The following is a 16,117-nucleotide window of genomic DNA, read 5'->3' as shown; positions in this document are numbered from 1 at the left end:
GTCTTCAGAAACGATTCGATGGCATTTTTTCATCTTCGCTCCATGTAATACCTAAAGTAAGTGTTCTTAATCGCAATGCTGCTTTGTGCACGGACTTTACTGGAAACAGCTGTATTCAGCTTTTTTATAAGCGCCACCTAGTGTCAGAATGTGGATTTACAGAGACTTATATTTACATTCAGGCAGCTTGTGTGCAGTTTCTATCTGGGCAAAAACGGACCGAATTTGCATGCCCTGCTGTAAATTTTGACCGGTTGATGAAAAACAAGCTTGTGTGCATATACACATTTAAACAATTCAGATAAGATATCTAGAATTATTTATGGAGCAGATAAAATGCATATAATCATTTATTAATCAATTATCATTTTGACTTGAATCACTTGATCCTTTTATTTAAAGGCTGAAATGTGAGGTTTACATTTTTATGAAACTTTTTCAAAGCTTTATTTGAACATTTACATTAGATATTTGAACATGTTATTAAACTGGTGTCAGTCAAGTTGTCATTTAAAATCCGAACATCATTGGTCATGTTAATGTTTTAGAGATTATGCAAACAAAACATAATTTTATTTGTTGTTTGTTGATTTTTAAATATAAAACTTGAAGTGATTTATGTGTTGGTACTTTTTGAACATCTCCAGCACATTTGAACAATACCGTGATAATACTGATAACTGATCATTTTGGTCACTATAATTGCGATAAGAAATTTTCATACCGTTACATCCCTAGATCTGAACCACTGTAAGATAGTCATCAACTTCACTGCTCAAGGCAGCTGTTTTTCCATCAGTAGTAGTTCACGTCTGCAAAATGTAATACAAAAGTATTGGTATTAAGGACTGCCTTAAAACCAATAGCATATAGTTCTGGACAGCTAAATAATTAGTTTAGTTTAGTGAAGTCCAAATCATTGATGCAGTTAAAATTTATTATTTTTTTTACTATTAGCCATTTCAATACTTGTAGGCAATTAGTTTAAAATGTGAAATGCTGTTTTCCCACAGTTTCTCACAAAATTGATCTTTAAATAATTTGTAATATTCATATATGCACCAGTGTAACAATACATATTTAATCACTGATATATTTTACCAGAAACAGTTTTGCTTTGTTCAGTTTAGTGAAGTTCAAATCCTTGACGCCCTTAAAATTGTACTTTATTTAATTTTATTGTATTTATTTATTTTAATATTTTTTTATTTTTCCAGTCAAAGCATCATCTCAGCTGTTTAAATTTGTGTTGCCAATTAAATACAAAATGTTTTAAATAATTTTATACACCAGTGAAACACTTATATTTGTAACTTATGATCAATCTAAATAAATAACTTACATTTACTTGTATCTTTTTCAGAATCATTTTAGTTTAGTGATTACACAACTGAATTTTGAATTGATCTGAAATGAACAGTTCAAACTAATTCTTAACTGGCAACTGAATTTGTTAGCTCTAAAGCTACTTTTGATACTGAAGTTAAAATGAGATGCTTTTAAGATCTGTCTTAAGACTCTCATAAGTAACACGACAGACTGCAGAATTAGTCTAACGATGATCTTCAGGAAACGTAAGACTCAGATACGGCTTCATGGTGTGCACCCAAGTTCAGATAATGGCTTCCACATCAACCAGCAACTCGTGTGAAAAATCCCTCAAAGTTCAGCACACGAGGCTTTAAACTCTATTTTAAATCCACCCACTCATTGTGCGCCTCTCTGTCTCCCCAGGGCAACAACGATGATGTCATCCTGTCCTGCTGTCTGCACTACTGTCAGGACAAAGCCAAGGACTTCATGCCTGTTGAGAGAAGTCAGTTCACTTACCTTTACTTGTTAGGGGCAATTCAAACGGGACGCACTTTTGCATTACATTTTAATTTGTTTTTAATGATCAATCCATTTACACAGTTTTACGGCATTAGACTTTAACTATTTCATTAAAAACATGGCAATCATAATGCAAAAAGGAAACTCAGGCCATCCAAGATGTAGATGAGTTTAGGGCTGCAAAACTATTCATCCCGATTAATCGCATTCAAAATAAAAGTTTAATCAAAGTAAAAACGTGTATGTGTATTTACATGTACGTAATAAATGTACACAGTACGCACACATATAGTATGTAAACATGAACTTTTATTTTGAATGAGATTAATTGTTTTGCAGACGTAGATGAGTTTGTTTCTTCATCATGTTTTGTATTCTCTAGATGGGCCGGTGAGGTTACGCAGAGAGGTTGTCTTGCTCACGGACGACCGCAATCTGCGAGTCAAAGCTCTCACACGCAATGTGCCAGTCCGGGACATCCCTGCGTTCCTGATCTGGGCTAAAGTAGGCTGAAGCGCAGAACTGACCTACCGCTGTACAAACCAATAATCCTCCACTGCAAAAGTTGGAGATGAAGAAATGGTCACACAGAGAGGATGAATATTAAGGGGAGAAATACTACAAGCTTTTTGTCAAACCGACAAAAAAAAGAGCAGAGTGACACATCAAGCCACTTTACAAGAAGAAATTAGGATTTTCCCCTTACAACACAGCGTGCATAGACAACCGCTTACTTCTGAGGGTGAGATAGACACGATTGGAGGGGGTTGAAACCAGCTTAGCTGATTCGGGGGTTGATTAAAAGCAGGATGAAGAAGATGCACGCAAGGTGTACGTGTGTGAGCGAGAGAGTGTCAGCTTGTAGTGTTTGTGTGAAGTCACACGTGCTGCGGATGAGCTCATTCCAGCGCTTGGGCCACTCTCAAAGGGCCTGCGATGAGGCAAGAGCTCCAGTAGGGGGTGGCGTGAGGTGGTCTCTCCTTCCACTTCAGCAGGCCATGAGGCCTTGATTGCGTTTTCATCGCTTCAGTGCATGCTTGGTTTGCTCTGAGCATGATTGTTTTAAAGCTCTTATGATTTTTACCTGCTCATTTAAGTTTGCATTGCATTTTTGACTTCAGTTTGGACTGTCAGGTTCTTGTTTTCATTTAGGTCACGTGGTTTAGTTGTAACGTCCTCATTAACTGTCTGATCTTCTTTATAAGTGTGTGAATCTAAGTCAGAATATAAGACTGTAACGTGTGTGTCAAGTAAATACTAAAGTAATGAATCTGTCATCACCGTAGTTGTAATACAGACTAAAATTAGGCTTTCAACTCATTGCTGAAAATGAACCACAAGCTTTATCTGTCTCTAAATGGAATTCTGCATTTTTGAGGTCAAGCTAACAAAAAAGTTGTTTCCTTTTTTCCCCACAACCATCAAGAAAACGAGTGCATCTCATTGATACTTTAGTCTTGGAAATGTTTTCAGATGTTGTGCAAATTATTTTCACATCTGTATTAAGTGGAGTGGTTTGTCTGTGCATGTTTTAGTGTATTTTTTCCATTTCCAAAGCTTAAGTATTGTAATTCTAATGGGACCTGGTATGTCATGTTACAGTCTTGTCATTGTTTTAATGCTAAAAAATATCATCCTCTTTCTGTTCTGTGGTAAGAAAAAGCAGCATCCGATTTATTCACCTCTGATTACAAGTCTTCCCAACTTGTTTTTAGTGTTGTGGATTTAACTAAAACGAATTTCTGCTTTAATCGTTTGTATTGTTTGGCCTTTGCTGCTTTAGACGTCACTGTTTTATACCGATTACAGGTTTGTCACTGCATTGAAGCAATTTAACCCCCCATAAGTGAGCATTTACGTAACTGTTTTGATGTAAATCTGAAATGGCTTTTCTAATTACCAGCCCTAAGGCTAACAACTAAATACCCTGCATTTTCAGGACTTTAGATGAGGTCACTTTTGAGTTTATTAAATTACTTTAACCTACAAAGAAAATGCTGTTAGTCCCATTTTTTTCTTACCCAAAACTTTTTCCATTATTCCTTTGTTCATGTCACATGCTCTCAGAGTGCTGAATTTTTTTATTAAATCTTAAGTTTATAATGCATACATCGAATACTTGTTAAATCTGCAAAGTACAAACATTAAATTGAATTAGACAAATGGAAAATCTGTGCAAACTGTTCAGACTTCAGAAACATCTTAAAATATAACATGAACCAAACTGGCCTGCAGGGTAAGTACAAAAAAAAGCTGAAAATTCTGTACAATTTAAAGAATAAATCAGAAAAAGAAAAAGGTCCTATATATGTTTGGTATTCAAATTCCAGTAATATATTACATATTCATGAGGGAGTAAGTGATTGATTAGTGAGTTCCTTGATATTAAAATGATTATATTTGGCATAATCGCCGTACTTGCCTGTAGAAATGTTCATAAAAACAATCATGTCCTCAGAGAAATTAGCACGTGACTTCCAGCAGATGCAGCAGCCTACCAGGAATTATTTTTACACGCATGGCAGATTTCAGTATGATGTTGCTATGGTTAGGTCAGCTCAAACTCTGCTATAGAGAGGTCACGACTAAAGCAGTAAATCATTGCGCCTTCATTGCTTTTCAATACTTTTCACATTAACATGCAATAACGCAAATAGAAAATTCTATAAAACTATAATTAAAACAAACAAAACATGATTCAATGACTTCCATGAGCATAGACTCTGAAATGATGAGTTTTAGAGACAGATTTAGTCTTATCTTGCTCACGCAGAGAAATGCATGTATTTCAGTCACACATGAGCTTCCTTATGAGGTCAGAGTCCTCCAGTGCAGCTGTAAACAGACCTCACTGAATATCAGAAACAAAACTATACATCAACCTGTGGACTAAAACTTCAGCTGTCTTCAAACTTAAACTAAAGCTGGCAAAATCTAACATCTTGGCCTGAGTTCCTTCTGTAAAAAACAACTGAGCTGCGTGTGCTACACAACCTGGAAATCTTGAGTGTGCTTTACTGTCACGATTCACCATCTGCTACAAAATTTAACCCTCATTTGAAGGCACAAAGCTGATAGTATAATGCTTAGGGCATGAGGTTTGGAAAAAATGAAAACATTTAAAAGCAGTGAAAATTAATGGGTTGGTGTGTCAAAGTTGCTGGACATCACTGAATACTAAGAGTTTTCCACAAATAGAGCACATTAATGTAAAGATCTAGAAGGAAAGTATTAAACACCTCATTGCACTTTCTTCTGAACAAAATACTTGAGAAACTCCTAATAGCTGAGGTTGAAGCTGCTGTGTAGTGAAACGTAACTTAATTGAACATCACCTGTAATCAAATACTGCAATACACTTTTCATGTTCATTCAGATCCATAAACATCAGCATTCCACTCAAATCCTTGGTGACAAAAGTGCATCTTGTGTAGCAACACCTGCCTGACATATTTGGTTTACAAAAATTAAGTCATCCCAGAGATAAACCAGTATAAATACATTATACATTGGACAGAGCAACCTGAAGGTCATTTTAGGGTATTTTGGTCAAATAAATGTGCATGTTTGGAGAAAAGAAAGTGTGTTAAGTCACAACATCATAAAACCCAGTGAGAGCCGTCGAGTTGAGTGGATGTTTGGTGTGAAGAGCTTGAGTCTGTGAATCCAGCACATCATTTCCATATGAGAGAATGCTGCTGCTAACCTTAAGGCATGATATCTGAGGACTGTGCGCTCTTTCACATGAGGTCTCATGACAACAGAACTCTCCAGAGAGGAAAACATCCTGGTGCCGTTCCAAAGTCCTGTGAGCAAAGAGAGAAAACTTTAAGTAAACAACTTTGGTGCAAAGATAACTAGAACTTTTAATTGTTAAAATGACTAGTTGAACTAATCTTTCAGAAAAGAGCAGTCCATACAACAACTGTGATGATGACAACAGAAAGGAAGGATATAGATCAAATCACTCTCAAAAAGATTTTTTTTCCAGCTAATGATCACTGAGAATTAAACGTTTAATAGCTAGTAAGGTAGTTGTTAAGTTTAGGTATTGGGTAGGATTAGGGATGTAGAATAACAGCCAATATGTTAACAGGCATGCTAATAGTGAGAACTGGTCCCTTTACTAAAGTGTTATAGTTTATTATGAAGAATGCACAAAAACACTTATAAAAATGTAAATAAAATATTTTCCAAAACATGCAAAAAAATAAAAACCCTCCAAAAATCAAAGCTATAAATCTAAACAAGTTGTGTTCCAAATTCGAGGTTGATATCTCAAAATATGAGCTTTCAGTAAGATTTTGTTTGGGTGCAGCACCAAACATTTCTACTAGATAAAATTTGCTTTGCACTTGTTTCCAATGTGGTCATTTTCAACCACGAACAATACAAGAGTATCTATTTTTCACAAACGTTTAACCTTTTTGAATCATGACCAGGATTTTTTTCAAAACCTTTAGCAAGTTTCAAACCATTCAGATTAAGTAAAAAATGTAAAAAAAAAAAAAAGTAAACCCAAAATTTGTCGGTCAAACATGAGCCTGAGCATCCACATCCATATTAGCATCCACACCAACGGATGATATTGTCTGTTTATTCTAAGCACATGCACATCTGCAGCTAAAAATTCTAAAGCTCGTTGTAGCAGGATTGATTCTGATTGGGTGTCAATATTTTTATCATACAGCAGCTGGAAAAAAATCGTTCTTAAAGTGATTCCAACCATATCGTTTCTCTGTGCTTTTATCGTTTATAGCTGTGGTGTGGACTCTGCTATTCTTTCATATTGAAGATGAATTTTAGAACTATATATTTATCATCTTTATAGTTATCGCCCTTGATGTGAACAGGCCTTAACACTGGCTGGATGTTCATACTGAAAACTCACCTGATTATGACTCATTCTCCATGGTAATTGAAACAGGCTGACATACCTCTGCAAGACAAACCCATACTGATCAGTTTCATAAATGCATACATTTCCTCATATTACAGTGTAATCAGCCAACTACATTAGGAAGCAGGCAAATGTATATTAAGGAGCAGTGCGTCTCAGTAAAGCTTCAGGGAAATCATTGGATTTTTAATAATGTCTTGTGATGCCTCAAAACATTCACAGTGCTCACTGGCATATATGAGGGGTGTGAAAACTGAGTGTTGAAGTACCGATGTTTGCCGGACTGCCGTCTTTGTGCTCCTCAGAGTGCATATCGTTGCCTAGGAGATGATTCTGTGACTCACTCAGAGGTCTGGGGTTTGTCTGTCCATCAACAGTGCTGTTAACATAACCATTATGTGTCAGTCACAAACACTTATGGGGATTTTCACTGGCCTCACCTCACATTACACGACAATGTTTAGGGGAAAATAGATCTGGGATTAAAAAAGGTTCGACGTGACATGAAATGATCTGAAACAGCTGAGGGGAAAAATAATCAGTTTAATTCGTCTTCACAACAAATTGCAGAATTATACTGTCATTCAAGTGACTAGTGGTATTGTTAACAAATGAGATTGTAATTACCATTTAATGGCCTGGTGTTCAACATTGCCTTGCTCTGAGTCAGCGTTGACTAGGCGGGTAGGGAATGTGTAGCCATCACCCAAACTAGAGCGGGGAAAAAAACAACTGTTAACAGTTACCATAACCTGCTAAAATCTCATGAGAATACTTATGTATTTAATATTAACGTAAATTTAGTCTTAATACACATTCCTGCATTGAACTGAGAATGATTAATTGGTGTACCATTATTCCAAAACAAAAAAAGTTGAAGTTTTGTAATCTTTAATTGAAATGCAGAGAATAACTCTTGCTCTTAAACGCTGTAAAATCCCAAATGTACGGTCCTATGAAATCCGTTTTATTTTTTTCCAAATTCCATTTTTTCCCTGTTTTAATTTCTCGGGGTTCCGTTTTTTCCATTTTAATTTTTCACAATTTTAGAGCAATGTATTAAAATGTTAATAAAAATTAATTTTATGGCCCTATAAAATACTTTTTAAAATTCTGTATATTTTGACCAAATTCTGTGTTTTCCATTAATTTTCTGGTTTCCAATTTAATGGTTTTATTAAATTTCAATAATCAAAAGCATCTCTAATTAATTGATGCCATTTTTTTTTTTTTTTTTTTATCTCTCTCCAAAAAATACTGTGTTGTGTATTTACATTTTTCTGGAAAATATTCCTTAATAATCTTTTAATAATAATTTCATTACATTAAGTAATACATTTCTGTCAAAGTGTCAACTTAAACCAAACTTTTATTTTGACAGGTTGCTGCGGTTAACTACTTTTGATTTATTCAATTCTGTGACATTCTGCGTTATACAGTAAATTCCATTTTTATGACTGGATTCCGCGTTTCCGTCCACGTTTTCCTCATCGTGGAAATCAAAGGACCCGACAAATGATGCTTGATGGATGTGCTTTGTACCTGCTGTAAAGGGGCAAGCACCAACACTTCTTCTGGTCTCCGAACACCTGGGTGACATTCTTGCGGAAACCCAGAGTGAAGCCATTTTTATCTGGGCCATTTCTGAACACCGGTGCCCTGAATGCCTCTGAACAGACAGATGAGAGATTAGAATGCGGTCTGTTCCTGCGCTACACGGCACAAATGGCATCCTTAACTTTAGAACAAACTTTGGGAGGTGCACCAAAACTGCATTGTAGGGCACAGAACTTTCCTCTTGAAGTTTGACCGAAATATTGTTCATAAGCACGCCCACAATTCACCACAACATTCATTTACATTTCACTTGTATCAGCAAAGTTTTATTTGTTGTCAGTGACTGCCAGCAAGAAACTATGATAAAAAATAGGTCACAATATGGAACAAAGAGACAGGAGGACTAGAAGAGCAAACAGTGACAGGAAAAAAGGAATATAAACCTGGACTGAAATTCTTTGAGGAAGTAATTAGAATCTAAATAAACAATTGTATTTACTAGACAGGCATTTCCTGAAAGAAACAGCAGTGTTTGCAGTGTAGCGAAAGACAACCAACCACAATTTATTATTCAAAAAATAAAGAACCATAAGAAAAATAAGCTGAAGAATAAGGAGGTGAAAGAGCAAATATTAATAACATTTCAATAGTTGGAGATGATTTAACTAAAAGTATGAGGAGGAGAACAAGAAGGAGAATAAGGAGCAAATATAAATAATATTTCAACAGTTGGAGATTAATAAAACTAAAGAAAGTATAAGTAGAAAGAGGAGGAATGAAAGAGTAGAAGAATAAGGAAACAGGAATAAAAGCCTCATTCTTCTACTTCTCTTTCCTTTCCTCCTCTAAGAAGGTAAAAACATTTCAACCAACAAAAAAGAAAAAGGAGGAGGAAAAGGAGGAGTTGAAAAAAGCAAGCAACTGCAATACTTAATACAGATGATAATGAATTGAAAAGTATAATAAAAGAAGCAGCAAGTATTAACATCTTACCTATAGTGGTTCTGTTTTTTCCCACGAGCCACAGGTGGTAGCTGAAGAGTGACAGGATACTGATGAAGAACATGGCCGCCACAAAGAACAAGAACAAAACGTGGAACTTTGCATGAGTGTCTGGCAGGTGATTCTGTTGAGCAGGAAAGCAGAACATTTTTTTTTGGACAAGTTCACAAAATATACCAGTGTAGTTTGTAGAGCAATATTTCATTAAACTACAAAGGCATATTTAGGCAAGATCCTCACTCACTGGGACATTTGTAAGGCTGCTCTACAAAGCATTTTACAAATGGCAGCTGATTTTTTAAAGGTGAAGTGTGTAATGTCTGCACCACTAGTTTCGCCAAACAAAGTGAAAAAATATTTCCCATTTGCAATGCTCCCGAAGCGTTGTGAAATAAAAATCCCACCCCAAACACACCACTTGTTGAGCCAGCGCTGCTCTCAAACTATAGGGCAAAAACATTTACACACATTACCTTTAATATCGTCAGATGTCCAAAACTGTGTACTGGCATCAGATGTAGTTGTAGAGCTCAAGAAAACCTGTTGATCTAATAGCCTCAACACGAATATCCACGTCTAGTAAGTACTGACTGCCATATTACTAAAAAGCATCTGTAGATGTAATATGCTAAACTGCATTCTTTAATTGCAACACTGCTGTGTCTTTTAATCAGTAAGAGAATACAAAGCAAAATGAGTCAACAGTCAACACCAAACCAACGCCCACAGTCACAACAGTGCAAAGCAAGCGTGAGTGGTTTACCTCCGGGCAATGCTCTATAGCTCTCCGTCTGCAAAGCTTCAGACAAAGTGTTAAAAACACAGACAGAATGTTAGAAGCAGACACATCCCTTTTTTCTTCCTTCTTTCTGTGTCTCAAGAACTGACACGCACACACAGATCATTGCTTGGCATTTACGAATATTTTTTTTTTGTAAAAAATATATGGAGGAAAATATATAATGTTATATTAGTGCATATAAATAAAAAAAAATATGTTTTTTTGTTTATTCAAAAGATTATTATATTTTTTTTAAACAATCGAAAATACAATAAAAACAGCTAAATTGTAAAAAATATTATTATTATTTAAATAACTGCTTTATATTTTGATATATGTAAAAATAGATTTTATTCCTGTGATGTCAAAGCTGAATTTTCAGCATTATTACTCCAGTGTCACATTATCCTTCAGAAAACATTCTAATATGCTCATTTTGTGCTCAACAAACTTTTATCATTATTACTGACGTTAAAAACAGTTGTGCTGCTTAATTTTTGTATTATTTTAGGATTCTTTGATAAATTGAATGTTTTATTTTAAATATAAATCTTTATACTCTGTCTTTATTTTTGCCCCTTAAAAAATAATTTAAACTCAAATCAATATACATATTTATTTATTAAGTGTGTAGTTGTGTAATAAGAAGGATATAGTAAACTAAATCAATCCTAAATCCTCTCCCTGAGGTTTATTTTGTGATAATGACCACCTGACTACGTTAGCCTTCACATAATTCTTTAAGCTATCTGCAGTTCATTTCAATGCAGACGGGAGAACAGATTAATGGAAAGACAAGCTGAAGTTGGCTCTCGGAAATAGCAGAAGGTGAGAAGCGAGAAGTGTGAGAAATTAAAGGAATCAGATGTCTTTGTGTGAATGTGTGGACTTACTGTCCAGAACTTGATAAAGTACTGTAAAACTGTGGCGGCAATGTAGACGCAGTACAGCATAGAGTACGCCAGAAACAGCACAAAGAACTTATAGTTGGAGAATCCAACGCAGTTATTAACCCTGGAAGAACACAGAGAAACACAGAGTAATAAGATACATAGTAGCTAAAGCCATAGTGACAGATTTTCTGGCAAAATAACTTCAGATTACAAACTGAACCAAATTCCCTATCAAGGAAATTCCGTTCACTCGGCCGCCATATTTGCAATGCCTCCGGGCAGCTCAAACAAGACCAAGTCCTATCTAAATGAATAGGGGAATCCTGAATTCTCAAAAAATGCTTGCTGAACTCGCGATTAAATTACATATTTCAAATAAGCAACAAAATCTGAAATGAACTTCCCCTTGAATGTTGTTTCTTATGCTTAAATAGCACTTAAAAAGCTTCTTTTTCAGGCTAGACCAGCCAATGCGCATGCGCAGTCATAACGTGCTTTAAGCCCCGCGATAACTATAACGATAACGATAGAAGTGTCCACGCCAGCGAAAGATATCGTCTGTTTATCCTAAGCGCACGCACGTCTGCCGCTTTAAATTCTTGAGCTCGTTCTAGCAGGATGGATTCTGATTGGCTGTCAATGTTTGTATCGTTCATCAGCTGGAAAAAATCATTCCAACGATATTGTTTCTCTGTGCCTTTGTCGTTATAGTTGTGCTGTGGACTTTGCTATTCTTTAATATTGAGAACGATTTTTAGAACTATATCTTTATCGTTATCTTTATAGTTATCGTGCTTGGTGTGAATGGGCCTTAAGACTGTGCATGTGCATTGGCTTGTCTAGCCTCAGGTTTCTACGGGAACCGGAGCTTCTAACGGCTGCTGCAGTGACTTTACCAATCAGCGATTGGCTCTTTCATTTAGAAGGTTGGACTATCCCGCCATATTGCGCGTTGCAGTTTCTCCCATTCATAAGAATAGGAGTAAACAGTCTTTTTATTTCTATAGTCTTTGACTGAACACATCCCCAGATGTACGTACCATGGACAGTGGTGATCCATTTTCAGGACACAACTGGAAAAAACAAAAAAGATCAAAATACATATTGTGCAAATCTAATACAAGCAAGGTAACTATGTTTTCTGAGTGGACTCACCTGTTGCAGGTGGAGCAGTGATGACATCTGTCCGGTTTGATCAACTGACAGCGGTCACAGTACCGGATAGCTGGAGGAGGACAGAGGACTCATTCAAAAAACTAAACATTGTGTCACTAGTAAAAACATGGATAGATACACAACTATTCAAATGTTTAGGGTCAGTAATGTGTGTGTGTGGGGGGGGGGGGGGTATTATCACAGCTTCAACAAAAATATTAGTGCCAACATTAAAGAAAATTCTTCTAGAGCACCAAATCAGCATATCAGAATGATTTCTGAGGGATTATGTGACACTGACTGAAGACAGGAGCAATGATGCTGAAAATTCAGCTTTGCATTACAGAAATAAATTATAGTGTAAAGTATATTAAAATAGAAAATGGTAATATAATGAAATTATACCATTACAGTTTTTACTCTTAAATAAATGCAGCGTTTGTGATGATAGACTTAGAAACATTAACAAAATCTTACTGACCTCAAACTGTTGAATGGTGGTGTATAAGATGAAGACAACCAATAACAATTCAGTGTGCAAATAAAAAATATATATTTATCACTTTTAATTTTTATATTACATATGTTATCACCGTAACAGCGAGTAAAAAAGTTGATGCAAACTTTAAATTACACATTTTGTTAAGATATAAGTTTTAAATATACTTTCAAAAGGTGCACAAAGTATTAGTGGTTGGGGCTGAATTAACTGGATTTCAATGCCATTGTAAGTTTTCAAGCTTACCCCCAGATCCTGTGCGAGTATATACAGGCAAATTTCTGGCCACTCTCTTCAGGATTTCCTGCTGGGCCTCTGGATTCTCCTCTTTCTCATACAGCTCTTTGTCTGCTTTAGGGAGACAGAACTAAGAGAGACAGCAGGATGTTAGATAGAGATGTGTATGAGAACAAACTACTATGAATCTGCATATGCAACTAAATTCAACCACATATTTTAATTTTTAACAAAGACACTTTTAAGATAACTTTTGTCATCTTTATTGACAAGATGACAGAGCCGGACTTGTTTGAGCATGTGTGCTTACTACTAAGCACCAACTCACATCCCACAGGCAGTTCAAAATGGCTATTTTCTTACATCTTTCTTCCTCTTCTCTGTCATTATATTCTGTGGTAATAAAACTACAAAGCAGCCAGAGTTTAAAGGCTCCTGCTGCTGCTGCTCCTCCAGATGTGAGGAACATTACAGAGCCTGAAGCCAACCACATACACATTACAGTATGATAAATATTTTGCTCTCACACAGCTCAGGTGGAATGAGAACCTGAGAGCCAAGCAATAAGGAAGAAATCATTAACAAGATCTAGACCAGTGCAGTGTTGTTTTAGTAAAATTCGAATTATTATATTTGTTATATGCCTTTTATTTTTATATTCTCAGATTATTTTATTTTAGTTTGTTTTAATAATTGTTTTTATTTTTTTCTATTTAGCTTTCATTTATTTACTATTTCAGTTTTTGTAATATTAGTACTTTTGTATATCTGGAAGATTCCAAAGCAACAGTTCCTATTTTTTATTATTTATTTGACTTTTTCATCCAAAAGTTATATTTTCTTTTAGCTTTATTTAGATTTTAATAGTTTTAGTTAACAATAACAACACTGGACTACTGAAATTAAACATGTCTGTTCTGATAGTGTTACTAAGAGGAAAAAAAACAATGCTACATGCAAATAATACAGTGCCTAATAATTAAAATAACTATAACATCAGCCATTTAAGATGGTGTATCTATTAATTCATCTGTGGCTAGGTAGAAGTTAGACAGATGGCAACATGGACAAGTTGCACAACTTGCCTACATTCTCAGAAAACAGCAACAGAACTAGACTAAGTAAAAAAAAAAATGGCTCAGACTATATTAAACATTAAATATGCAAATAAAGGAACAAGAATGGAGAGACAAATAGAGAGGAAGAGTACCTCTTTTGAGGGGCTGGCAGGCTTGGAAATGATAGTCTTCCAGTAAGACCATATGAACATGAAGAAAAAGACGTGAAACACTATGAGATAAATAACTGCAAGAAAAACAGCATGAGGGGAATTTTAGTAAAACAAATCATAACTCATACTTACTTAATAACACAATAATAGCTGTTACTTCATTATCTAAATGGGATATTTTGTTCATTCTGGTGTGACAAAACATCTGACTAAGAGAACAGCTGGAGGCCAGATTGGCTAAGAGAAGGATCTGTTAAATGTTTTTGCAATATTGTGTGCTTGGTTACACTGGAGTTCCTCTTACCTTGTTCCTCTGTGTTGGCGACTGTGTCTGCAGAGAGAAAGAAGCAAAGGTCTATCAGCAATCCCATCAAGAACAACTTGCCCAATTAACAAAGCCATCTGCTGAGTGCTGGGATACCACTGATTTTCTCTAAGCACCCTTCCAGTTCCCACCAGATCAGCCCAGTAAGGCCAGAGCGCCGGGCGACTGGTACTGCCATCTGGCAGAGAGCTGTCAGAAAGAGCCTTGTGTCCATCACGGATGGAATACCCTGGTTGTCATGACAACTCAACAAGTGACTGACAGATGCATGTCGTGATGGCACAGTCAGTGAAATCTCTGACAGTAGGAGTCGTTTTTTATTTAACTATTATTAACTATATTTTATTAAATATTTAAATAAATTAAATATTTCATTTAATAATTAAAAAGTACAAAATATCATACGTAGGATGTGTGTGTGTGTGTGTGTGTAAATGTGTGCATCATATATAAAGTTTTTCCATTTTCCTTTATTTTTTCAACTTGGTTAATTCATGTCTGACTTGTGTTACTAACCTATGATTTATTACTGCTTAAATTAATCTTTTATGAGAGTCTTTCACTCATGTCACAAGCCTCGTTTCATTTGTTAAATAAAATAAGAAAGAACGAAAATAATATAAGTCAATTTGAACTTTTCCTTTCAATTCTCATTTGGTCACCATGAGTTCATCACGTCCCAAAGGAGGGGGAATCAATAAGGAAGGATTCATTATATATCACTGCACTTTACTAGGGTAATAAATGGACCCCAACACACAGTGAAATTAGTATTTTTAGACACTGATGAGGAAGTAATAACTGGGTGGAACTGCATTGAGCGTAGAGCTCACTGTGAAGTGGTTAAGAACAGCTCAAGTTATAGACTTCAACAGCACAGATGTTAACAGTCAAAAAAATAATTTATCACTTTTAGCTTTTTTGCAGTTCACTTAAATGGATAGTTCACCTATGAAATACAAAAATAACAGAATTTTCATTTTTGAGTTAATTATCAGAAGAAAAAAAAATGCATAATGTCAATGGAATTTTAAAAAGTATAACTATTCCATAAAATAAATTGTATCAAGTCATGAGATAATCTGTATATAGGACAATTATACATTTTCAGTAGTATAGCATATCACACTAAATGACACTGCAAGACATGAACAACTAAGTTAACTTACTCATCTGACTATTGAAAAACAAGTTTATTAGTCCGATATCTTCCTGACAGACATACTTTGCTATATAATCTGCGTTGAGACTGAAATGAGAATATTATTGAAAATAAATAATATTCAGTAAAACAGCTTCTCATTTCTGCTCTTTAATTATCAGGCGTCTTAATCAGTTTAACATCTGGGCTTATCGCTCGAGCTTGAACACAAAACATAAGTTCAAAAACAATTCATGACATTCGACATGAATTATGCACAAATATGAGTACTATACTGAGAAACTGAGCGGAATTTCGATACATATCTGGTACCAGTCAGTTACTGACACTTCCTGCCCAAAACCACTGCAACAACTAACCAGCAACTATTATCTGCTGTGCAAGCCAACTTAGGTCGACACTTACATATACAGAGCTCCACCACGTAAGCGTAGTAGGACCAGCACACGACCAGGTTGATAAAAATCACAGGTATCCAGGATAAGCCCCCTAGACAGCACCTTACCGCACGAGAGAGCGCCATCTTTAATCTGACCCTCGGA

At 35.5% G+C, this 16,117-nt stretch overlaps 2 protein-coding genes across 2 annotated transcripts in view; one reads left to right on the top strand and one right to left on the bottom strand.

Moving 5' to 3' along the window:
• The window catches only part of smg6 (SMG6 nonsense mediated mRNA decay factor), a gene marked incomplete at its 5' end in the record, with an annotated part of 16,933 nt that extends 12,992 nt beyond the window's left edge, over positions 1-3,941 (top strand). The window contains 2 exons of the mRNA XM_079407847.1: positions 1,735-1,816; positions 2,216-3,941. Coding sequence (XP_079263973.1) covers positions 1,735-1,816; positions 2,216-2,346 — 213 coding nt within the window. The 3' untranslated portion in view covers positions 2,347-3,941. The remainder of the gene's footprint in view (positions 1-1,734; positions 1,817-2,215) is intronic.
• LOC306864128 (palmitoyltransferase ZDHHC20-A-like) lies at positions 3,897-16,117 on the bottom strand. The gene is made up of 13 exons (XM_079407848.1): positions 15,981-16,117; positions 14,393-14,419; positions 14,068-14,162; positions 12,867-12,987; positions 12,122-12,191; positions 12,007-12,039; positions 10,967-11,087; positions 9,284-9,416; positions 8,276-8,402; positions 7,361-7,444; positions 7,003-7,112; positions 6,725-6,772; positions 3,897-5,639 (listed from the first exon to the last, which is right to left on the bottom strand). The coding sequence occupies exons 1-12, from the start codon at positions 16,096-16,098 to the stop codon at positions 6,729-6,731; spliced, it is 1,083 nt and encodes a 360-aa protein (XP_079263974.1). The 5' UTR covers positions 16,099-16,117; the 3' UTR covers positions 3,897-5,639; positions 6,725-6,728.

This window comes from Barbus barbus (assembly GCF_936440315.1).
Source record: "Barbus barbus genome assembly, chromosome: 45".
NCBI classification, from domain to species: domain Eukaryota; kingdom Metazoa; phylum Chordata; class Actinopteri; order Cypriniformes; family Cyprinidae; genus Barbus; species Barbus barbus.
The sequence above is the reverse complement of the archived record's forward strand: the minus strand, read 5'-3'. Positions and strand labels throughout refer to the sequence as shown.